Source organism: Rhyacophila brunnea, unplaced genomic scaffold (genome assembly GCF_057557595.1).
Source record: "Rhyacophila brunnea isolate RB1 unplaced genomic scaffold, BYU_Rbru_1.0 scaffold_6, whole genome shotgun sequence".
Classification (NCBI taxonomy): domain Eukaryota; kingdom Metazoa; phylum Arthropoda; class Insecta; order Trichoptera; family Rhyacophilidae; genus Rhyacophila; species Rhyacophila brunnea.
The window spans coordinates 38,548,603-38,576,343 of record NW_028233276.1 but is presented as its reverse complement, the minus strand read 5'-3'; the positions used below and the strand labels follow the sequence as shown (position 1 = coordinate 38,576,343).

At 32.4% G+C, this 27,741-nt stretch overlaps 1 protein-coding gene across 1 annotated transcript; it reads right to left on the bottom strand.

The window, feature by feature from the left end:
• Positions 1-361: 361 nt before the first annotated feature.
• HHEX (Hematopoietically expressed homeobox) lies at positions 362-27,741 on the bottom strand. Its single transcript, XM_085956857.1, has 3 exons — positions 27,223-27,741; positions 7,300-7,577; positions 362-935 (listed from the first exon to the last, which is right to left on the bottom strand). The coding sequence occupies exons 1-3, from the start codon at positions 27,725-27,727 to the stop codon at positions 759-761; spliced, it is 960 nt and encodes a 319-aa protein (XP_085812983.1). The 5' UTR covers positions 27,728-27,741; the 3' UTR covers positions 362-758.

Here is a 27,741-nt window from a genome sequence, read left to right as displayed (position 1 = left end):
AACGAATTTGCATATAATTTTAAACTAGAAATGAAAGGGGGTGCCATGCTATGTCTGCTTTGCTTATGGACGTCACTGATTATAGTACATTTCGTGTTCTTTATTTGTTCAATTCTTCTCTATAGTTTCAACTTCGATCTAAAAAAAGGTTCGGCCCAAGATATATTAACTAATTATTATATATTGAAAATATAAACGAGTACTTTCTTATCAAAGGGTAAGTACATGTTTCCAAAAAAATAATCATTTGAGATATTACTTCTGAGACCTACAATTCAATTGTTGTAATAAATAACAACACCTTGGTTTTACTATGTACTTCTTCAACGTGTGATATTAAAATAAAATGAAGGCATGATTCATGAAACCGATACTTAATCATTTTTAAATAAAGCACATGGGAGAAGTGATAAAATCAAAACTTTGTTGCTGTTTAATTGCAATTTATATAGATTTCCACCAACAATCAAAAATTAAAAAAAGCCCTTTAATTTCAAAGTAAAAAATAATGCATTGGGTAATAGAGAGGAGAACTCAGATTGATACAAATATTTAAAGTAAGTAGAAAGTTTACATTATTCTTTCTATCGCACTAATGAGAGAATTTGTAAAAACATTAGGTACCTACACACATAATAATAATACTTATATTGTTTTTATAAAAAAAACTTTATACTCATTATATTCGTTGAAATAAACTTCACAATCTTTGTGCCGACCCTGCCTCGTAAGGATAAGACAGTGTAATTGATAAGTCGTCACCCAACCGATATGGGAGATTGTCGTGGATTTTCATAAAATGCACTCCGATCTGGTGCGCTGGAAGAAATGTCTTCGTCCGAAGGTATATCGCTGTCAGGATCATCGCCTTCGGTGGATGGAAGATTGTTAGCGCGTCGCCATTTCGCTCTTCTGTTTTGGAACCATGTTTTTACCTGTCAATGAAAAAAAAAAACAAAATCAAAATTCGAAGATCCACAATTCTAATCTAATTTTACAGGCGAATTAAATCATTGCCGACTCAAGTAGAAAGCCGATACATTCACAACGACTGGTCTTACTTTTTCCGCCCCTCCCGTTGTTGTCGATGGATGACCTGCCATTGCCTGTCATTGTTCTATAGAGTGCTCATACTGACGCATCTGTCGTGTTCACACAGTGAATGGTTTGATTTGGATAAATGAGTTACATGATAAATAATAATACACTAGCATTAACACACCTTCTACAAATGTAATGCGTAGCTCAATGCTACATATTTTTTGGAAATCGATATTACCACCGGTTTTTGTGTGAAGGACTGACTATGACAGCTGAAGAATAACAGGAATGTATATTATTTATTATTAACACTGATAGTTAATATATTTGATGTGAGATTTTTTTATAATTCAATTTGAAACGAGAAATGGCGAATCAATATGTCAAGCAATCTGGGATCTGATTTTGACATCTGAAAAGTGGACCACTCGTTGCTTGTGCAAAAAGTTATGCTCAGGCTTTATTAATCTAACGATGGAGGTGATTAAATCCAATATGAGATTTATTAGATACATTGCGATTCAGCTATGCATTTTTAAGAATGCTAATCCCGGGGAAAATTACCTCTCCTTCTTTCACTTCCTGATTTGGTTTTGATATTGATTTATATCATAGAAACACAATCCTTTTTAGATATGAAATTGATCTACCACTTTGATAAACGCTTCCAAGAATGTATACTTATTGTTTGCGGCAGACCAGAATCCTGAAAACGATAATATTCTTGCCGGAAACATTCCTGCCTTTATACAATGTTGTGGTAACTATTATTTTGTATTCAATATCAATCTATTGTTTCTTCTTATCGTTCGGTTAAAAAGGGAATCCCCGTCTGATATGATACTGTAGATACATTGTTAACTGGTTTTATTTTAAGTTAATATCTATCGAAATATTAAAATAATAATATACACTCCCAACTTTGTTTAGAATAATATGATATTGTTATCATTTTGTTAAAACATTTATAACACTAACATTTGGGTTTTTTTCTAAATTTCAACATCACAATAAGAGGCAAGTCGTGTTAATTATGAATATTAAAATACGGTGTAGTTCTACTGACACATTTTAATGAACGAACTAAATCACTGATAAATCAAATCAAAACAAAAATATAGTGCACAGCGGTCAAAATGGAAAATTTTACGAACCGGAGCGCTCGATAATTTTACAAAAATATCAACTATATTATACTATACTACATTAATTGTAAGTGTGATTTATAAAAATAAGTGTGTTATTTTTTTTATTAAGTATATTAAATATCTAGCTCAGACGGTCAAATTAATATTTCCACGAGACGGAGCAATGATTTTGTGGATTTTATGAACCGGAACGGCGCTCCGGTGCATTCCGGTCCATTTCGAGCCCTGATAGTGCAACTACCCAGAGGCGGATTGGATGCCTGAGACCAATCGAGAAACTTATCCTAAAAGGCCATATTTGAAGCGCAGGAGAAAGCTTCAACGGGCTTAAATTTTCAACCCTGTTACAATAAATGGCGAATTAAGATAACCGCTTTGACTCTGAACTATTACACCAGTAAATTCTTGACTGAAGTCAGTGGCTTCGCTGGCAGATGAGCTTGGTCTTGTTACCCTTTCAACATTGTCAATAATATGGTGGAGAAATACGGGATGCAAACCACATCCTCTGGGAATATTGAAGAACCGTTCAAGTCAGTTCAACTAGCTGTTGGGCCCATCAAATCGTCTGACCTGGTCGCTTCAAAGGCCAATAATTTTGTTGCATTTAGAAAATTTGCTAACGTAAAGATCTCTCCAATCGTATTTAACGGTAGTTTTGGATAATCTTATATTGTTTGCCTCTACATGCTCTTCTCTCCCGTGTGTACTTTAAACTTAAAACACACTTTAGTGCTTGGGTAACTGCTCCATAACTATAAAAAAGGATGCTTCACATCCAAACGCATGGTCCCGTGATACGCTCGATTAAGACCGACTGTGGTAGGAGTCGAATATGGTTTGGAAGGCCCATTAACTTCAATGTTACAATAAATACATAATTTGTGTTAGAAATGTCATGCTTTACAAAAAAGATAATCAATTTATGCTATCAAATTTTTGTTAAACCATTATGCTTTCCCAGCTCCCGACTGTAGTGTCTGTAGTCTACACTCTACCTTACCGTTTCTGAAATAATCTCGAGCTCTCTGAAGAAGAGAACTGGCTAAAGCTGATAAAGGTAGAAATTGAAATGTTATTTTTTTCTGGCAGTGCAGGTGACTCAGTTACGTATCGTCACTTTCAAAAACATTAGTAATATAATATCAATGTTCAAAAATGACACAACCCGCAATATCAGCAGAATTGTACTTCCTCTACAAGCCAGATTAAGCCAGTATAAAAGTTTTAGTTTGTATTCGCAGTGCTCGAAATGGACCGGAACGCACCGGAGCGCCGTTCCGGTTCGTGCAATCGGTAAAGTTATCGCTCCGTCTCGTGGAAAAAATAATTTGACCGTCTGAGCTAGATAGGCCATATAACAAAAAAAAAATAACACACTTATTTTCATAAAATTTGATGACTATGTTAATATTTTCAGAAAATGGTCAAGCGCTCCGGTTCGTTAACTTTTCCATTTCGAGCGCTGTGTATTCGTAACTAATATTCGCAGAAAAATGGCTATGTGGATAATTATTAGAAAATAATCTAAAATTCTACATAATAACAATATTAAAACAAAAAAACATTTTCATTACTATCTAATTTAAATAAAGCTATAAACAATATTATATAACTCAGGCATGTTCAAAACATAGGTATAAAACTGAACTAAAAAATAACCTCTATAGGAACTTACTACTCACTTTTATTGTTTAAGAAGTTTGGAAGGTTTCACAGAAATACTTACAAGATAAAAAGAACTTTTTATATACAACGTTTTTAAATTTTTCGTTGAATCATATAAACCTGACTTGACTAGCTTAAACGATCAAAAAAATGTGTACTTGATAGAAATAATACTGAAATGTCATATTGATTTTCATGGTAACGCACGCATATATTAATAATTTAGTTGCTAGGACCCACTTAGCAACCAATATTAGTTTTACTTTTTACGGATTTCTTCCGAAATAACTTGTCATACAAAACAGAATTAACTGAAAATGAAATCAATTCTACTTAAAGATGGCTAAAAGTATTAAAAAATGCATTGGCATCGTGTTCTGATATATTCTAAAAGTTTGAAATGTCTAGCTAGGCGGGAAGTTAGTTAAAAATCGATTGCAAGATTTTTACCGGACAAATAAGAAAAACGTTGTAATAACAAAATGGCACTTGCTTGCTAGAGGTATATTGATAGGAGATATCTACGAAGGCTCTATTTTAAATCTGCAATATCAATACCAAAAGCCGCATGCAGAATCTAAGAAATCGTTCCTAAGGATAAGTCGCCGAAAAGGATGACTTAACTATAGACAATCCTGAGTATAGAGTTAAGGAATCCTTAACCATAGACTACTTTTGTTATGAACACGCCCCCTTCCGTATTACGCATGAGTGCAGGACCGTAACAAAAATATCGATATTTTGAAGTATCAATACTTTATGAAAGATACATCGATATTTTGCTATTGATAATTTCTTTCGATAACGATGGATATATAATGAAATTATAAATAATCCTTCGCAAACAACCATAATTTGACAACGATATTTACAAACATGTCCCCCGCAAGGCGGGGGCTAACAGGGCTCTAGCCTGGGGGTCAATCAGATAAGTGAGATAAACACACATCACAAATTTGCTCTAGTACTAAAAAAGTCGCATGCGCACTATTCATTTCAACGATTTTAACATTTTAACAATAGTAGTACGATGCATTTTTTCGTATGTCGCGATACTTGACAACTCCGCAATTCAAATAGATATAAATTCTAATAGTTTTAAGTTTTGTACTATTCCATTTGAATCGTTTTTTGCGACACGGGTCTCGCCTTTCGGCATCTTCGGGCACTATGCACACTCACCAATGGTAAATACAATTGACACACCGACCCGGGTCGTATAAAAATGACCCATTCACTGCGTCCAACGCAACTGGTGCGTTGCCCATCAGGTGGACATTAGATATAATTATCATGTTATTTAAATGTGATAATTAAATGAGCCGTTGCCCGGAATAATGTTGTATCCAACAAAATTGTCAATGTTGAGTTATTGATGGAATAATGTTGGGTATGTTTTTATGCATCGTTTAAGGTAGGTAGTATGGCAAAGAAAAAATATTTAGGCTTGTGGCAGCATTTTAAAGTTATTGGTTTGTGGAAGAACGTTGTATATTTTATTGTCAAAATGGCGTCGCCGTCCGTCAATATCACGGAGCGTGGTATAATTCACTTGAATAAAGGAAGAAAACGAACATCCAATGTTTTAAACTGGACAAATATCAAAGCTAGGAAGCTGAAGGATGTAGGAAAAGAGTATTTATCCAGAAAAAATATTATTAAGCCTGCAATTTACCCGTCGAAACAGTTTTGTGGAATAATGTTGTATACCATTTGACAGTTCTGTTGATCTCATGAATAAAATTATTACGTTCGACATATTATTAATATGTCGAACGTTAATCGATTGTATTCAATTGATTTATCCATATTGTTATTTGAAATGTTGTTTGATAATAATGCTGGCATTGTAGTGCTCTATATATTGTAACTTAATCTAATACCGTTTCAATTTTTTTAATCGTTCCTAGTTCTATTTTGCAAGGTCTCGTTTGTGCCAAAAAAAATTAATCCTGGATGTGTTCTCTATTTTAATATAAAGACAAATATTCAATTAGCATTCAGGTTACTGAATCACAATGGACAAAGTCATCATCTCGTCTCATGTATTGAGAGTCGAATGTCGGACGCTATGTTCAGAAAGCAGACGAAGATAATTCTAAGCTCAAAAACCTCAATGACATGTGTGAATTCATGTAAGATGAGCATGCTGCCTTTTTAAAGACACTATTGAGTGAAGCAGAATGAATAAAATACATTTTGCGGAATAATGTTGTATGTGAAATTTTCATATACAACATTTTTCCACTAATTTACTATATTTTTTTTTAATAAATCCAAATTTAATTGCCTTTCTTCACAACTTTACATTTAAAACTCTTAATAATTGTATGTTTATTGTGTTTAAAATATAAAATGTAACAAAACATAACTGGTTTAATTTTTTCCATTTTTCTCAAAACAAGAATATTGTTGGATACAACGTTATTCCGGGCAAGGGCTCAAATATTAATTAAATGGTCCGCAGTGAATGGGGACTGCGGACCTTTTAATATAGAAATATTAAAAAATACACAAAATCACTAAAAATACAGTGAATATCCTTCATTTTACCTCGAACACCATTTGAATGCTGTATTTCGAAAACGTTGCTTGACACATTTTAAAAAACAGTGACATAAGTTGCAAAAATCTTCATATTACCTAAATACACAAAAGTTAGTAGTTTTTTTTAAAGACAACGGTTAACATTTGCTATAAAATAATATATTTTACATCTACCTACCTATTTATTTTTATACCTATAGGATTGTTTTCACTATTTTGACTAAAACACAATAGTGACTGGTAACGTTTTCAAAATACAGCATTAATTTTGAAAACGCTAATATTGAGCGTCACATTGCTTTTAACCCTAAGTAAACTTAAAAATCCTGGCCTGGGAAGTGGGGGCCCGGTTCAGGTTGTGTGGGCCATCCTATCCTTAAAGGACGATATTTTCTTTCGATACGATACCCATTCCATGTATCGATACTTTTTCAATGGATAGACAGGCCTATTCTTTTTTTTGCTCCCCTTCTCAACTTATGTTCGCCTGATACCGCGCAAGAAACAAGAGTGTTACCATGTTAAAAAAAATATCTTGCTGTGCCTGTAGAATCACGTATAATGACTTACAACGGAAACATAAGAGTATTATAATTAAATATTAATGTGTATTTATAGTTGTTGCATTTATAAAGTGCAGTTGTCATATTTTTGTCATCGTTTAAGAATTATAAAATAATTTACCTAAACTATAGGAAAGAGAATTTTTCAATATGGTATTATTTTCAATAGAAAAAACGACCGAAGCTTTAAGACGAAGTGAACCATAGACAACATGATCTTAGCTTAGGACGATGTTTGTGCATAGTGTTTTGTCCTGAGGAAATCTTAGTTAAGACAAATGTTTCTGCATCAGGCTCTAAGACTATAACTTTATAATTCAACATGCAAGTACCTGTCTATCGCTGAGTTTCAACTGCCCAGCTAGAACTCGTCTGTCTTCTGGACTCAAGTATTTATGGGATCCAAATCTTCTCTCCAGATTTTGTGTTTGCTGAGGTGTGAATCTCACTTGTCCTCCTTTGCGCTTGGTGAACGCTAAAGGCAGAGAATGCATCTGGCGGCAGTAGTGAGCATAATTGATGGGTGGGTAGCCATTCATATGGTGACTCTGGAGGCCATAACTTGAGAGAAAAGTGGGGGAGAGAGGCCATTGTGAGGGGAGTGAGGCAGCTGAAAAGAAGATAAAATGAATGTTAAATCAGTTGCATAGCAATTGGGTGGGCATGGGAACCACATCGTGAAGTGGGCCCCTAGGCTAGGATCTTTGGCCCTCCGACCTATCGCTAAGGATAAAGGCAGTGTGTCACTCAACAGTAGCGTTTTCCAAATGGTGTACGCAGTAAAATTAATGTGTATGTTTAGTGTTTTATTGTATATTTTAATACAGCCATTTGAATTATGGAGATTTCGAGTATTGATACACAATATTAAAAATTGTATCGTACAACCACATAACTTTAAATGATATTTTTTTTACTTTTTTTTTTACAATTAAAGCAATTTTTTTATGTGTGTTTATCTCACTTATGTGGTCGTCTCGCCTCGCCGGGCCCCTCCTGAACTTGGGCCCCCAGGCTAGAGCCCTGTCAGCCCCTCCCCCCCCCTTGTGGGGGCCATGGGGGTGGGCGAGCGGGGTAACCATCCCGGGCTCATCCCAGAAATGGACAAGTAATAATAATACAATTAACGTCGTAAACACTGTTAATTTAACATTAATATATCGGTATTGAGACTCGCTGATAAGTGAAACTTTTTCAGAAGAATATTAGCAAATAAATTTGTCTATATTTTAAAGAAATGGCACTTTATTACATTGACAATTAATACAAAAATGTCGTTGCAAGCAATATAACGATGCTTCTAAACCACTAGACCACTAGGTGGCCTGAAATGACCAAATTATGAGGATACGATTCTTCATAATATAATTACGAACAATGACATTATTAATGCACAACGCACTCAATACAGTAGCTAGCAAGTAAATTCGCGCATAGCGACATTCGCACATGTAGACGTCACGCAATTTCCATTATGCGATATCACGCATCGGGAATTTATAGCAATATCACATTTATTGTAATGGCGTTAGAACAGTGTTTCTAGTGTCAATGTTCATTTGAGCGAACCCGTTCGAACCGAACCATTCGGCCGACCTGACAAAAAGCATCGAGAATTTATAGCAATATCACCTTTATTGTAATGGCGTTAGAACAGATTATGCCATTCGGCAGACCCAACAAAAAAGTGAGTGTCATTTTTTTCCAGATGCTTCGTCCATATTAATGTCATTGATTACGAATAAAAAAGGTGTTTATTAGGTACATAAATAGTTTTCGATTATTCTCTATGTAGAAAATTTATAGTTTTTCATGTACTTATAATAAACGAAGAGTTCTATAACTTTTATAGTACCAAAAAGATGTTACTTAGATTATAAGTATGATACACGCAGTGTACTAAATAAAAATTTAACAAAGAAAAAAATGGAAGGAAAGCTAGGTTTTCGAATTCAAAAAAATGCTAAAAACCCTATTTATATTATAATTACTTTTAAATCTCTTCGATAACATACTAATTTCTCGAGAAACTATTGCCAGAATTTCGTTTGTTTTATTTCTCAACCTAATTAAATTAAACGATTCTTCCGATTTTTCAAATTCGGAATTTGCGTTTATCCGCGTATGCTTAATAAAAATCGTATCCCTGTCTCTTTCTCACTTACATATTTTCATATTATGTTTTCTCTCACGCGTTATTTATAATCTAAGACAGATATATCATAAGGTAATACCTATTATGATATATCTACTTAATAATAGCCTGATTTATTTTTTCATAATTACCTGATTAGTGAATCCGTACAAAATCTATATTAGGATATTAAAGTAATTTAACCGTGTATTATTTATACTGATAAACAGTGATAAATGAAGTTATCTCATAATCCCACTTATTGAAATTTCTCGTATCTTAATCTGTAAATGCCAATTTGATCAATCGACGTTAAATGGGGTACATGAAAATAGGATTAAATCACTATTTCAATAGTGTTAATAACTCCATAACTACATAATAAATTAAGATGAGTATTAGATATTCACCTAGTCAATCAGTTTTGATAACTTTTGTCAATAAAATATGGCAGACTGGAAATTAAAAGAAGACAGGAAAAATATGGAAGATTTCCCGAAAATAAAAACCTAATAGGTATTATATTATTATAGCACGCGTGTGCAATTTAGTAACATATTATGTTTTTGTTTATTAAAAGTAATTTATTAAATGGAATTAAACCAGATTGTAATGTCGTTAATATTATCAACCGTTATTTTTTTTTATATTTTCCAACTAACTTTAAACATTTATTAATTTTAATGACTTTAAGAAGATTTTATTTCGCTATTCACTGTTTATAATTGTTGACTAATATATTTGCAAAAAAAAAATATTTTATTTGCAGCCCTAATTAATGTACTTAACGGTTTTTTACGATTATCTCAAAACGGCGAAGTTTTGAGGTAACCAGCCTTGACACTAATAGAAATAGTCTCACTTGTTGATTTTTTTATCTTGCTCACACTGAATGTGTCATTTGATTTTTGGCTCCTGTTTTATGAACCCTGACGTGTGCATGTAAAATATGGACTCATAATGTATGAGAAATCCAAAAATTATGAGCGGCGCAACTTGGCATGGAAAGTTAGTTGTGCATGTTGGACATAACGCGTAAAGATCACAAAATATTACAATTGGCCAATGAGAAGCAGACAAGATTACGTGATGTGATAGAGGTCGCTAAGCAGATAAAATTTGAATGGGCTGGACATGTCGCTCGTAGAGTGGAAAACCATTGGACAAATATATATATATACAAGGGGCACTAAACGCCCACAGAGACGTCCAAAACCCGCTGGATAGACGAACTCATATAGTTTGGTGGATGTACGTGGCAGAAAAGAACTAGGGTGGAGGGAGCTAGGAGAGGTCTTTATCCAGCAGTGGATTGACCCCGACTGATGATGATACCATCAAATCATTCACGTCCAAATTTATTAATATTTACAAAAACTTAATTACAACAAAATGGTATAAAGCCTCATATTTTGAAAAAGAAAATTCTCAGCTTAGAGAAAATATTCTAGAAAATTATCTTGAAGATAATTCTCGATAATTTCGTAACACTAATTTTAACAATAATAATACATAATATCTACAAGGCAGGTTTATCTATATTACACAGAATTTGCGGTCATTTCAATGTAAATAGTAGGTGCAGGTATTTACAATACAAGTGCCTCTTATCAAATATTATTAATATATTAGGTATTAATACTTGCTTAGATTAGGCATGTTATCAACAATACATAATGATCGGTTCTGATTGATTGCAGAAAATAGGGTATTAAATAGGTTATAGATATTAATAGAATTAGCGTGGGGCTAAAATTATAGCTTAAAAACATAGAGTGATATAAACAGCATTTTTTTAAATTCATTTTATGAGTAATTATATAGATAGGCGAGTATTTTTTTTATTATCATCTATTATTGCTTGGTTGTCGCAGGGTTTAATTGAATTTTAAAAACTAACGACACCATCTGTAAATTGCAGTCTTATTTCAATGAAAACAATTACGTATGACTGACAAAGTTTAGTGTGCACTATTTATGGCGGATCTTAGCAACCTACCTCCCTCTACCCTTCGCCACTGCTAAATAATAATATAAACAAACAAAAATTGAATACTCAATTCAAACACTTGAGAAATGAATCAGCTCAACAATAAAAAAAAATATTATCAACGTTGTTTTTAATAAATCCGATTAATTTTACACACAATCTACGCCCATCCACTAAACGTGCTTACGTGTTAATTGAACATCCGTTTGTATTTGATCCAGATCAAAGTAAGGTCTCACAACCATTCCTTGTAAAAACGTATGTTCTCGATATCGTATCAACACGTCCTGATAGAGTACGATGTTGTATCTACTCAAATCATTTATATGGCATTTAGTTATTGTACACGGAATGAATTGAACTAGTAAATATTATCATTTAAACCATTGATATGTCGTAGCTACATGGATAATGGACGTATAATGTACTCAAGATCATTTTTACTGATAGACGTAAGGATGACTATTGCTGACGTCATTAAACGAAGGGAAAGTACCGAGAAGTTTTAAATGATATTTAAAATATAAGCCGGCTCTCACATCTAAACTAGCCTCATCTGCAACGTATCGAATACGTCATCGTTATTCACGTTGCCAAATGGAGCTGCGCAGATTGGTCGAATGCGACTTTTTAGTTTGAAAAAAACTTCTAGTGCTGCTAACAAATCGCATGCGTCTCGAGCTGCGAGTTGAATACGCCAGAACGCATACACACACCTACGAATTGGTCATTCCTATACGGGCTCACCGGTCGCCGCATCTAAATATCTATACGTTTCGAGAGGTAAAGTGCGACTGTCGCTAGGTAGATCTACGCGGTCTTCATATGCAACACCGGATCGACGTTCTTGGAAGGTTTGATTTATGACTGTGCGGCAGACGAGGCGAGTTTAGATGTGAGAACCATATAATAGATACGGAATTACGAGTTAGGTTCAGTTCCAGTTTTGCAACTTTTTCTTATATATCCCTAATTTAGTACGGCCCAGAATTTCGATTCAATTAATAAGACGATGCCTGAATACTAAGTAAGTATATATTCTATAATGCCTAAAATAAAAATAAATGATGCTTCAAATCATAGATTGTTTAAGATCCGTATCCTATCGGTGAGTCGACATAAAGTCATCGAACAAAGTACAAAATTTAAAAGAACAACAAATGATGATAACAAAAAATATGTGCAATGAAAATTAATATCTAATTATCAACAATTCACATAAAATAAAATTACCTTAAAGGCTTTATGTTTAATCCAAAATTACCAACAATTAATTCACTGGCGTTAAATAATTCAAGCAAATAGGTATCACGTAGGTAATAAATAACCATGGAAATATCAAGATCTGAAGATTTTCATAATAGGTACTTATGTGTTTACTTTAAAAAAAAACACATTGAGCACATAACAAATTATTAATTCAAGACGTTCACAACATGACATTTAGAATAAAAAGTACAATTAAATCAACTAGAGAAAAAAACAAAGTAAGAAATAATTTTATAGACAAGAAATAAAATAAAATAATTACAAGATAAAAATAACTTTTTATAAAGGTACAACATTTTTAAATTTTCTGTTTAATCATATAAACTTGACTTGACTAGCTTAAACGATCAAAAAAAATTGTATTTGATAGAAATAATACTGAAATGTCATTTTGACATGTCGTAGTGATTTCCATAGTAACGCACGTATATATTGATAATTTAGTTGCTAGGACCCCAGACCCCTAGCAACCAATAATGGTGTCGAAATAGCTTTTCATACAAAACAGAATTAACTGAAAATGAATTCAATTTTGCTTAAAGATGGCTAAAAGTATTAAAAAATGGATTGGCATCGTGTTCTGATATATTTTAAAAGTTTCAAATGTCTAGGTAGTCGGGAAGTTAGTTAAAAATTGATTGCAAGATTTGTACTGGACAAATAAGAATAAGAAATATAGAGAATAAGAAAACGTTGTAAAAAACAGCAATAATTCAAAAAAAGAATACAAATTAAACAATAAAATAGAATTTAAAAAACAAAATACATACATGGTGCATCGCTAAAAATGTCTACACCTCTAGGGAGTGCATTGACTAGCCGCACAGCCCTCGCTATTGGTGCCTGGTGAGACTGACACGAGGAAACCGCTTTCACCCAAAATAGGCCATGACTGCGACCACGCATGTGATTGACGGGTGCATAAAAATTCAAATTTTCCAGAATATTGGGATTGGCAACTATACCACGTGAGATAAATTACCTCAATAAGATCAATAAATACCATTAAACGTGTTAAAGAAACTATAAACTTAACAATGTTACATAACATACCTACTTATTTAAATTTAGTTAAATATTTGATTTATTTTAGTTTACGTAATTATATGTATATACCTATACCATATTGTTCGATTATCATAATATGGACAACCACAGAGTGTAGGTTGGATTAACATTTTTTTTTGTTTCACGAGAAACAGATGCTCAACCTTTTAGGTCCAAAAATTTATTGAAAAAAAACATAAGAGTTTTACAGACCCGGGATATGAATCCGGGACCCTCGGAATAATAAGCTTACGCGGTAATCGCTCATTAACTACTAATTGTTATAACTGAATACCTACATCCGAAATCCTAAATCCAAAAAGAAAAATAAATTTGAAAAAAAAACATGTAAAAAACACATTAAGGGAGGGCTGAAAAGCTCGACATTCAAATATAATTGAGTATAAAAAGGACCTTGGGGTCGTAAGTACGTTAATTTAAATCGATCTTTTCGCAAAAATCACTAATCATCGGAGATTTTATTTCAAGAAACATTATTATTATTATTGATATTGTCTGCAGCTGAACATTATTATTATTTTATAAACACCTGCAAGATGTACGCCGATCAGAAAACAGGGCTGTCAAAATAATATTACGAATTAATATTTTTAAAATGTTAATTTCATCATAGTTTTTAATCAAACCTGTGCAAGTACGTACTGATAACTTGGGTGGATTTTGTAGCAAACATACTATTGATATATATACGGGTATATTATTGTTACAACCCAATTCAAATTGAACATAGGTTGATACTCAAATACTATTATAGTATGTTTATGATTTCGAGAAAATAATACGATGGTACAATTAATCCATATCAATTATTTGAAAACATTACATTCGCACTTTGCAAGATAACATCAAAATGTGTATATACTTATCTAAATGGCGAATGACATTCATGAGTGAGCACGGCTAAAAGCTTGGAATTTTTTCTATTTCAAAATCTTTTAATTGTGTATTATTTTATTACAGATTCAAGGCCAACTTCATATAACTAATAAAAAATACTGTTTGTTTCTACGAATAAAAAAAGACAGGAAGGAAGATGTGTACAAAACACGGCAATCAGAAAGGCCGGCAAATATGGCCGACAATGCGTGATACACAAACATAAAATACACAAAATTACAAACACATTCGAAGTTTGCCGCACACGTACAGACCACGTGATATTTGTTTACGCAAAATCGTCGCTTTTCAAAATAGCGAATTTGATTGCCAGATTTTACTGCGATGAATCAGTATGTTCCTTCTTGTCTTTTTTTATTCGTAGGTTTGTTTACTTTGTACACCGAGAAATTTCCATTTATAAAATCGGAAACGATTTTTACAGAAGAGTTTTGCAATACAATGCAACCAAAACTGGAAAAAATTTTGTCATGGGTGTTGACTTCCTGAATTAGTTAACCCCAGGTCCATGCCACTACGTGAACCACAGTGGATATTAAGCCATTTCCACACTGGCAACAAGTTGCTGGCAACCTCATTAAATTTTACTGTACTTATCATAATTGCTTAAGAAATTTTACGATAATCATCATAATTATCGTAAAATCTAACGAGGTTGCCAGCAACTTAACTTGTTGCCAGTGTGGACCCGGCTATTCGGATTCATAAATAATTCATAATATTCAATTGCATTTACATACCTAAGTTTATTATTATCTATTTAGGGCCGTATGTATGAGATTCCCAAATTTTTTCTAAGCTACTTAACCGATTTTCCATCATAATATAGCGTATAGCACTGTTTGTGACGTAAGCAATCTGACGTTACGCGCCATTCAAAATGGCTGCCTCAGCTGTCTCTTTCAAATGTCATTTTAATTTTGCATTCGTTTTCTTGAGGCCCTTGTTCATTTTGTAGACTCTGTAAAACATTTGCGAACTTTAAAAACAGTTCCTAGTCGTGCTGTTTACAAAATACGTATAATTTTGATCCCTAGTCTATAATCTAGATAGTAGGTAGGTATCTGATAAAATGCCTCGTACCTATTTCGCTTGCAATATTTCTCATGGAGAGATAAGATGGACTTACGTAAGATTACGATAAAATATCTCCGCTAAACGACCGCAAAAATATGTACCTACTGCTGTGTCTGGCATTAAACTATGCAATTGGAAGCATTCTGCATTCTTCTAAATATTATGGTACCTACCTACCTAGTTAATTATTGTAAGATAACTGTAATAAACAAGGCACAACTCTCAAATACACTGGAAACATTAATAGTGTCATACGGTGATTGGTATAAATGATAATATTATACAGAGATCATTACATATTATTATCTTAATCATTTACATACAGTTTATAAACATGTTTAGGAATCTATCTCAAATAGGTTATTATCCATGGCAACTACGTTTTTATTATTCACTAGTTAGTTTAAAATTATTATTGTAGAAAATTATTGAATGAAAGCTTTCAATTTAAATTTGTTTTTATTTTTAATCAAAACTAGAAATGCACAATGTAACATTATTTATTGTATATTTTAAATAGAGAATGCGAAATTTTATAATCTTGTGTACCCACAAAGATGTCACAACTAAATTTTGAGCGATCCTGACGCTGAATAGTAATCAAATGTAATAATGGTATTTATTATAAGATAATAGCCATAATAATTATATGAATCAGTCGAAAACGAAAGCTTTGTGTTCTAGTCTCTTTAATATTATGTACTTTTCTGATTAAATAATATGCAATGCAGTACCTAATGGTAAACTACTCGCAGTAAAATAGATTTTGATCGTTATTAAAGTTTAATTTTTCATAAAACTATGAACGGTTCGGTCAGAAAAGCTGCTCATAAATTATTATTTTGAAAACACAGCTTAAAATCATTCGACTCTAGTTAGAAAACTGCACACGTGTAACGAAAACGACAAGAGTTATACCTTTCCTGTTATATACGTCTGTATACCTTGTTTAACTTTTTAATAACTAGTAGGTATTATAATAATACATTTTCCTCATATACTATCATTGAAAATTAACCACATTTATATTAGTTAAGTATATCCTTGGTATATATTATGCAATTATACTTATGGGTATTAGATGCTTAGATAAAGATGGTTATAAAAATAAAATTATATGACATTTGTAGTGATATTATCTGTTGAACTAATTACATTACTAAGATTATAATATACCAAGGTTTCAAAATGATGATGTAATATAGAGATGAACCACTATAATATTGGGAGTAATGCGATAGTTTTTATTGCAATATTTGATAGCAGTTCTAGTATTTATTTTAGTATGGTTGAACAGTACCTATAATACATAAGCAACTTAAGATAGATGCCTTTCCAGCATTACACGCATTGTTTGAAAAAAATCGAATGGTCGTTAACTTAGTTAGATGCTCACCATTCGAGTTGGGCTTAGGGAATTTCCCAACGGGAATTCTCGAGAAATTTTCGAGATTCTCCATCCCGAATCTCGAGAATTTAAATTTTGAAGATTTCGGGAAATCCCGGATCTCGAGAATCGGGATTTGGGATTTCTTTATTATCAAATATTAATTGAAAAAAACAATTTTTCCGTATGAAAAAAGTGAATAGAAAATACAAAACGTTCAAGGACTGATCGGGGCATAAGCCAACGTCAACTTCAACTTCAAATGAGCGCAATTTTTCAACATCAGGGAATTTTGTGTCTCAAAAGCAAACGCCATTGTCAGGCGCAGCCATTGACAGTCTGAGTTTTTTGAAATTATATTTTAATATGTAATGTTTTAAATTATTTTTGTTTTCCTACGTGTATTTTGTTTGTCTTATTACTTAAATAAAAAAAAAATCATATTTTTTTGGAATTTGTCTGTTTTTACACTTTTGATTTTAGGATTTTTACAGGTTTTTTTAAATTTCTCGATATCTCGAGAATTCGCGAGAACTCTTTTCTGAAAATCCCAAATCTCGAGAATTCAAAATTTCATCATTTCGGGAAACCCTGAATCTCGAGATTGAGATTTTCTCGGGAAATACCTAACTCTACTCACCATTTATGAAGTGCTAAATAGAATAGTGTCAGATCGTTGTTTTTAAAAATCATTATAACTCCCCCCCTCTCGCCTTCCTTTTCTAACGGAAATTTTCTTTTAATATTTTGACGGATCAAAAAATTATTGTAACAGCAATAATTGCGGATATACATAAAATCTACTCACTACTAACACGATGCCAATGCATTCTTTTAATACTTTTAGTCATCTTTAAGTAGAATTGAATTCATTTTCAGTTAATTCTGTTTTGTATGGAAAGTTATTTCAGAAAAATCCGTAAAAAGTAAAAGACTATTATTGGTTGCTAAGAGGGTGGTCCTACCGACTAAATTATTAATATATACGTGCGTTACTATGGAAATTAAAATGAAATGTCAAAATGACATGTCTGTATTCTATATTTGTTTACTTGTTTGTTTGTTTTTTATTTACTTTATATCAAGTACAAGTTTGAGCATAATAATTCAACAGAAAATTTAAAAAGTTATTTTTATCTTGTAATTATTATCATTCATTTCACGTGATTGTTCATGGGTTTTGTAAACTTTGCCGACTCACCTCTCCATTTTAGAGGATATATTTAATTACTGAATATTATGAACAATAATTCGGTACTTTTTTTATATTATTATCGTATATTACGTTAAGTATATGTTATTGTGGGCCATATCAGGTGAACCAAAAAAGCTTGTTTTTGTGTTTGATTTATCAATAAATTATTGGATAATCTAATAATAAATTGTTCTATACGGAGTACGTACACCCAGGGGTTGTGAGGCACAGGGGCTTTTAAATGTGTCTCACTGCACTAGCCGTACCTTGATTTCGCTATCTTAACGATTGATTCATTCAATAATTTTAATATTATACAATATTCACAATATTATACAATACTACACAATATTATACAAATATTATACAATATTGTATAAGTAATGTTATATTATTATTTAGTATTTTGAACATTAATTGATTCCCCATATTTGATATTGTGAAAGAATATTTGATGTGATATATATATATATATATAAATAAAAATGACGCCAGTCTGAATACAAACAAATTAAAAAGAAAATAATTCGTATGACGTTAGTGATAGGTAATATATGTAAAAATTATGTCTTATGTGCGGAACGTACCCCATCAATTACACAATAAATACATCATCTCTATATATATAAAAATCTCGTGTCACGATGTTTGTGGTCGAACTCCTACGAAATGGCTCGACTGATTTTTATGAATTATTTTATGTATATTTATCAGGTATGAGAATAGGTCAACAAGTATATTTCATACCGCTAGGTGATTAGGGTATCTCTATCCAGAAAAATTTTCTTTTATTTTTTTGACAATTTTTTTTTTGTATTTTTTTTTATTATTTGGCATAAAAAATACCTATAACCCCAAATTTTCATTTTCCTACCCCCACCCTTCCATTTTTTAATCGCGATTTTATTATTTTTGTATGAACAAATTTAACCGTCGTTCGTATTTCAAACAGAACGAAATTATTTATGTTGTCGAATGACAGATGGCGCTACGTCCGAGAAGAATTCAAGAGAAGCGTCGCGTCATTTTGACATTTCATTCGGCATATCACAACGCAGTGCGTGCAAAATTTTGTACGATTTATTTTAATTTATCTATTTTTATGTGCGTGTATCAAATTCACAATGCCAGCAAGACGCAAGGGGGGCCATTTGGGCCATCGAACGAATAAAGCAACAAACATGCGAAATAGTAGAGCAGAAAGAACAGACGAAGAAATCCAACAAGATAACAAAAACGTGCGTGTAAGCATGTCGCAATTGCGTGCATCTCAATCACAAGAGGTATGAGCTGAACGAAATCAACAACGACAATTGGAACGGAGCCAAGCGCGCCGGTTCGTAGTTAACACACGCAGAGCAAATGACCGACAACGCCAACAAGTACATCGAACATTTACATCCGCTTCGTTCCTTCGTCTTGCATTCGAGTACGAGCCAGATATTGAATATTCCGCTCATCCGAAAGTGCTGATTGGTGCTATGGACAAAGAATGTCCCCATTGTCATGCGCTCAAATTCAAACATGAGTCAGCCGGGATGTGTTGCGCATCAGGAAAAGTGCAACTACCAGAAATTGAGATACCACCAGAACCATTGAACGGCTTGCTCATCGGCACAGTTCCAGATTCATGCTTCCAAATTACTTCGTTCGGAGCAACAGAAATAGTTCACAATACTGCGGCAAATGGTCAACAATTCCATTCTACGTTCAAAATCAAAGGCCAAGTATACCACAAAGTAGGCTCATTGCTGCCAATGCCAAACGAACCACATAAATTTTTACAAATCTACTTCATGGGCGGTGAGGACATCAATCATGTGGATGCACGTTGCGGCTACAATAGCCTCAATTCGCCTAATGCCAGGCGCATCGTCGGCGAACTGGACGCCCTGTTGAATAAGCACTAGAATTATTGAAATTCTTCAAAGCACACATGCACGAATTGCAAAGTGACAATCACGCTATTGTCATAAATACTGATAAAACACCAGCTGGAGAGCATGTGCATCAATTTAATGTGCCTGTTGCTGACGACGTTGCTGGAATCATGGTTGGCGACCGCACATCGACGCGAGAAATCGTGATTCGAAGAAGAAACAATAATCTGGAGTTCATCGCTGACACACACCGTTCATACGACGCTCTCCAATATCCGCTAATTTTCTGGAAGGGATAAGACGGATATTGCATAAACATTAAACAACGAGATCCTGTCACAGGTAATTCATTCATTATGAACATCATTACTCATTTTGAATTGAGAAAATGAATGGTTGATGTTTTTTTTATTGGCGGTCATCGTCTACAGCGCTCTATTCCTTTTTCTGTCATAGATCCCATCCCCACATACTTACGATACATTCGTTATTTTTTATTTAACAACCAAAATATTCACTAGAAATAATTTATATGGCAGAACAACGTTTGCCAGGTCAGCTAGTATTATTATAATATAGTGATATATCGAATATCATGGGAATGTTACATACACATCGACTGTATTTATTAACCGCACGCCACTGCAGCAAACCTACCGTCATAATAATATTAACTTTCCGGCTTACCGGTTAACCTTTTTATCTTAAATTATACGATTACCCGCTCAATGCAAAGTGAGGATAGATGCCCCACGTTAGCTTTTTTGCCAATCTAATTATCAATATTATTGTCAATTCTCAAACTACTTTCGAAAAGTTTGCATTACTATTATATTACAAACCAAAATATGTTAGATACCTATCTTTATCCTCAAGGGACTGTTGCACAACAGGATGAATTCAATTATAACTTCCATAAAATATATTAAATTACTACTTAAGTACTTGTTATTTTTTTATTACAACGTTTTTCTTAGCTCGTATTCTTATTTGTCCGGTGCTTCTTTGTCCGCTACAAATCTTGCAATCGATTTTTTACTAACTTCCCGACTAGCTAGACATTTGAAACTTTTAGAATATATCAGAAGACGATGCCAACAGTGGCGGCCGGTGGTTTCCAAAATTGCTTTCATTGGGGGTGCACTCAAAATTTTCTTACCTTATTTAAAAAGCATATCAATTCAGCGTTGTTTCTGTTTAGCGAACACCTCAATCACTTCTCATTAAAGTCTTAAACTGTTTGTAAAAGTTTTTTCTCAATGCTTAATACAGGTAGACATGTTAAATCAGTCCTGATTCATGGTAAGTATTTATGAAAGACGATTTAATTCTTTTATTGGTTGAAAAACACTTTTCAATTTCCACAGATGTCATCAGACCATCCTTTTTTTATTTTGACTCTTATTATTATTATTGATAAAGTCTACGTTTACCGACATCATTTTAAAACACATACACTTCACTGATTGAACTATAATTATAAGTATTATAAATTTTTTATTCAAAATTTATCGTTTTAAAACACATGCACTTCCCTGATTAAACAATAAGTATATATATTGTTATGAATTTATTTTTATGAACAAAACTATCGAAATAACGTGACAAAACACCTAAAAAAGCCGACTATAACGACGACCGCAGAAATCATACTGAATTGTATGTAAGAAATAATATTTGAAGAAAATATTAAAAAAACAAAACTATCGATTGTTTTGAATAGGTAGGTACGTATTTTTCGACTCTCGACAAATCGTCAGTTTCTTCGTCTACAAAAAGCAATAAAACTCCAGCAAAATGCCTGCATTGTTAAAAATATGACATCATGTTATACATATTCACTCACTATGAGAAAGAACATGGTAACTGAGATTTTATTTTTTTATAAATTATATTCAAATATTTGCAAATATAGAAGGAATTAAGGATCGATCCAAAATATTTATGTTGATAATCAATTTTTATTCAATATCAGCCTATTTTCAATGAATTTATATGAGATTTAAATAAAAAAAATCTATTTTTTTATCAATCCTGCTAAATCTCAGTTACTACATTTTTCCGCGTAACTTTTGAGCTGCGTCCCTAAAGGTCATAAAATTTTATGTATTCATGAGTTATTTATCGTTTTCACGTGTCGGCTTGAACTGTTATTACCCAATGTAATATGTACGGCAAACTAAGATCCATATTTGTGCGTTCCGATGAGCGCACGAATTCGGTGACTGTTTACTGAGTATATGCTTTTGGTATAAATTTACATGGATTAAATTGCGATAAACGAGTGATGACTTATGAATAGCATTGTTGCACATTGAGTGATGTTTAGGAAAAAGCAGTGCAGCGCACATGCATGGTGTTAGAGAAGCCGCCGCTGGATGCCAATGCATTATTTTTAATACTTTTAGCCATCTTTAATTAGAATTGAATTCATTTTGTTTTGTATGAAATTTCAATTCTGTTTTGTATGAAAAGTTATTTCGATATCATTGTCGGTTGCTAGGGGTCTAGGGTCCTAGCAACTAAATTATTAATATATACGTGCGATACTATGGAAATCAATATGACATGTCAAGTACAATTTTTTTGGATCGTTTAAGCTAGTCAAGTCAAGTTTATATGCTTCAACAGAATTTAAAAACGTTGTACTTATATAAAAAGTTCTTTCATCTTGTAATTATTTATTCTTAAAATGCAGTGTATTCAAATATTTTCAATCGAAAAACCCATAAATAAAAAGGTGATACGATTTTGTTTTTATATTGTATTTTATTTTCTATAATTTAGTACCAGCCACATAATACATTTAACTAACGTGTAACATAAAGTGGCGACTGTAAGTAATCTTGATTTACAACATAAATAAAAAATAACGTTATAATCATCTGAAAATAAATTCATGAGTTATTCAAAGTTTCTATCCTTCTCAAATTCAGGACAACTATTCTCACCTTACCTTATAAAAATAATGAGTAAATATTCCATTCTTACAATCATCGGACATATTGTTTAGTCAAAGTATGGTTAGTTATTTTGATCTCCCGCCAATTCAATGGAGTTCTATCATGTTAACGGTAGTTTAATAAAACCAATTAACACAGTTTAAAGTAGCTCATTTAAATGATAATATTAATTGATAAATAACATACAAAACGATATGACACGTCTGAATATGATACAAATGAAGTAATTTGCCAACGTAAATCCCAAACCAAGGCGGAAGTGATATACCGGAAGTGGCGAATAGCTCCACACTTGATAACGAAATATCTCTCCTTGCGGGGAATTGTATGATAGTTAAAACTGTGGAATGCCAATCGCGAAGGATAATTAACTGGAAGAGAAACGAAACCGCATACCTATCATCAAATGTGGTACATATTATCATGATATCAAAAGTGTCAAAGGTAATCAGGTAATAAAGAAGGGTTTTTCCCTTTTTCCAAGGGATTACTAGAGCTTGTGATTTCTTAACTTTTTTCATTTATCAAGATTGATTTTTTGGTTTCTTGAGCAATCATCGTTATTACGAAATTACAGTCCACATTATTTGTAGTTCTTCCGGCAAAAAAAGTGACCGGAAAATTTAAAAAAATCGATTAGAAAAAAATCCAATTTTCTTGAGAAATTCTGATTGCGGTCAGTAGATTGATAATTTCTCTATTTCTCGGGAATGTTATTATTGATGATTTCTTGAGAAATTAGAATAATCAAAGACCGGGCCTGGACAGACGCACCTTTAGTATTTTTAGCGCACTATAATTATATCGTAGGTAAAAAATAGTAATAAGACAAAAATTATAGTACAAATATTATAATATTAATATAATAAAGATAGCAAAACTGTTATTAAGTGAAAAGTATGTGGGTATTCCTTCAAAAACCTTCCACCAAAGTTCTTCTTTATAACTAACTCTCTGGTACGATCGCAAACTCGAATACTGCAGTTCAGTATGTAATCCTTACTACACTATTCATGTCATTGGGACGAGTGCAAAAACGTTTTTTAAATCGTCTATCTTTCAAAAATTACCTTAATATAAACTTACCCAATTATTCTAATTTCAAAATCCAATCTTTTGAAACGCAGCGTATTATTTCTGTCCTTTTATCTTCAAATTAATTAATAACCATTCAGATTCCCCAAAATTACTGTCTACCAAAAAAAATAATGTACCCAGAGTAAATATTCGTCCTCACATTTTCTCCCTTTTATACATTCATACATAATATTATTATAAACTTAATCTAGATTATAGTTTATCCGGTGGCTCGACTCTGCAGAGCCCTGAATCTTCCATAGTGAATCGTTTTTGTTCTCTTGTCTCCTTCAAATTAAGTTGCTCCATAAACTAGGACTAATTTCATCTGCACGACTCCATTTTTATTGTATTTTTTTTAAATCGTATTTGCCTTTTTTATATTGTCTCTCTTATATAAGTATATTATACTATTTATGTTTTTCCGTTTTTTTCTCTATTCTTTTTATGATAATTACTAATGTGTTTTTCTTTTTTAAACATTTTCAATAACTCTCCAATTATATTCATTACAGCTGTATGTACTTAATATTTGATCTAATTTAATCTGATTTATTATGATTTTTGTGTCCGCCTGTTATTGGGAATATTACCTACATAATATTATTTTATTATATATTATAATTATACCTAAGCTTAGAAGTACTTATATTAGATATTATTGTATGATTATACTGAAATTAAAACATTACTTTATACGAAAGTTTTGTATTATGTACACAATTTGATAATAATTTATACAAACACATTTTAATATAGTTCAATTGATTACTATAGAACAATTAATATTCTCTGTTTTAGCAGACTTATAATTTTTTTATAAAATGAAAAACAAAATAGCAACGTGGTGTATTATTGCTATGGTTACTTACCAACAGATATACAGACCTACAAATTTATCTGAAGAATGGGATGGGGGAGCCGCTGTCGAAAACTACCCAATCAAGGCTAGTAACTGGACAAAATCTGACATTCGAATGAAATTTTCAAAATGGCGTCCTATGGTAGTTGGTAATTCCATTTTTGGCCATTATACAGATAAGTTTGTAGGTCTGTAGTTATTAGAGTGATCATTCTTGTAAATAATTGAAGATTTAAAAAAAGAATGTTAGAGCTTTTAACAACAACTTTTTATATCAGTGCGAATAAATTTCATAAACGAGTGTAAATTTTACAACAAAAGTATTCGAAAATAATTTCTTATTTGCAAAATAAGTTGTAGCTAATTTAATCATAATCCTTATATCCCTATTATCAGCTTCATTTTCATATTATATCAATGCTCCGTCTTCATAGAAGCATAGAAGTGTTTTACATTACATAAATGTGCCAAATGCAGTACAAAATTAATTTCAGTTAATCTATTGATTGATTATATCACTCAGTTATCATACACACCTTCAAAATATAGTATTTATATTAATTCAAATATTTGGATAACGTTTTATTGATAAAAAATAAAATAATAAGCAGTTTAATGTTGTTTACTTATAAACACTTGGTATGAATTGGCAAATAAAACCAACCAAAAATAATACACAATGTTGGCACCTACTGAATTATTTATTTACATGGGGAACGAATAACCTGGCTAACTGTATTGAAAAACATTATCAGTATTAACTTGAGATTAACCGTGTAAACGAAGATAATTCGTAACAAGCCATAATTCGTTTAAAAATTTAAATAAAACCATTTATTTTTGGAGAATTTTTAACTTAAATAATATGAAGGTATATGTACCTATTATACTACTACTTTACCATGTTTGCTCTTATATGATCATATTATGGACCTCCACAGGGTAGAGGTTGCATTAACAGATTTTGATTTTAGGAGAAATATATGTTAGCCACTTGTTCAACCTAACAAAATATTGAAAAACAATATGTGTATTTGCCAGACCCAGGGTTCAAACCTGGGATGCACGACATTATTAGCCAACGCTTAAGTCGTTCGGCCACCGTGGGTATGTACCTATAGTGCCTACTTATTTATACCTATGTCGTGGGTCCCGGGGTTGAATTCTGAGTCTGGCATAAATTCACAAATTGTTTTTCAATGTATGTTTCTACCCATTATGATCTTTTTAGGATCGAACATGGTAATAAAAAATGTATTTTTTTTTTGACCATGTCCGATGCTGATAAGATCATATGGGCCTCCACAGAGTGGAGGTTTGTATTGACAGATTTTTGTTTTTTACGATAAATGGATGTCAGCCACTCGCTCAACCTATTAGATCCATACCCTGACACACACAAATTGAAAAAACAATATGTGTACTTGCCAGACCCAGGATTCAAACCTGGGACCCACGGCTTTATAGTCCAACTCTTAAGCCGCGTGGCCATCGTGGGTGAAAAATGTATAGATACGAGATAATTGCATCACTAAACCTACAAAAATACATATTTTGAAAAAGATCAAAAATATACCCGTTACTTATATCACATCTTTCACCTTTCGAGTGAGTGATCTTATCATTTGAGTTAACAATCCGCCTTTCATTCATGCAAATTATTACTAACAATTATTCGGTATATGAAATGTCTAAAATTCGATCAAATGAAAGTCGACCAGCTTTTCATTTAACCAAGGAAAATGATATCACTAACATAATTAGAGATGACATCCGAACAAATTTTAGTTTTGACGTTAGGTTTTTTTATTAAAGCATGTATATAATAATAGAATATTAGATTCATTGCCGCAGAAAATACATCAATTTGAAAACCTACAGAAGCATATTATAATATATCAGAAAAATTCTAGAAAATAAGTTGGACCGAGTGGAAGTTAAACTCATGTCAAAAAATACTATAACAACGTTAGACAATTAATTATTAAAAATAAATTTAATATACACAATTTAAATTGTAGAAACCTGACATTACTTACTTTATTTAATAACATTTAATAACATTTAACATTTAATAATATTTTAATAACACCTAAACAACAATTAATAGAATGTTCAAAAACACAATAGGTAATATATATTTGGGAAAAACAATTGAAATAGTTTTATGATTGCTGCAGAAACCTAAATTTTAAAAAGGAAAGAAATTTTGTAACTCATTATCTTGAATATAATATTATAATGACGCGTAAAATTGTCCATGTACAAAATACCTAATTTCAATTGTATGGAATGAATCGTTAAGAAATGTGATCTAACCTTTTAAAAGCTAAATTCATATTATATAAATAAATGATCATATTATTATGATAGGAAAAGGTAAACACACATTAAAAACTAAATAAAAGATAATAACAATTTTAAAGCATATACTTATTATTGTATAGTTAGCTCACCGTTCGCATATGCTGCTCCATACGTTGAATCTGGATACGTTGGACTTGGAGGAAATGAAAATCTCTGACCGTAATTCACTGGATAACTACAAACCGATCTCGGCATACTGTACTTATCTATGCTTGAAAAAGCAGATTGCCTCCCAGCATGCCCGATCATTTTTCCTCCGTGCACTTCATCTACGGATCTCAATCTCAAATCGCCCCGATAGTGTGACAAGTCAGTTGGAACACCAGACAATCTGTCATCATCCATCGAAAAACGAGATTCGTTCGTCTTGAAGACGCCAGTTGTTAAATTTCTCCGCAAGATTACGCTGTCGTGAAAACTTTGTTTTATCTGCTTTTCAGCATCATCGCATTGTTTACCGGCGACTATGGCTCTATTGCAAAGCTCCACTTGTCTTTTATCCTGTGGTTGTTGGTTTTGGTTGTTTGAAGCTTTTCCGGTTTTCAGGATGTCATCGATCCTGAAGGATGACTTTCGTCCTGGCGCGGAACACATCTTCTGCTCGCTTG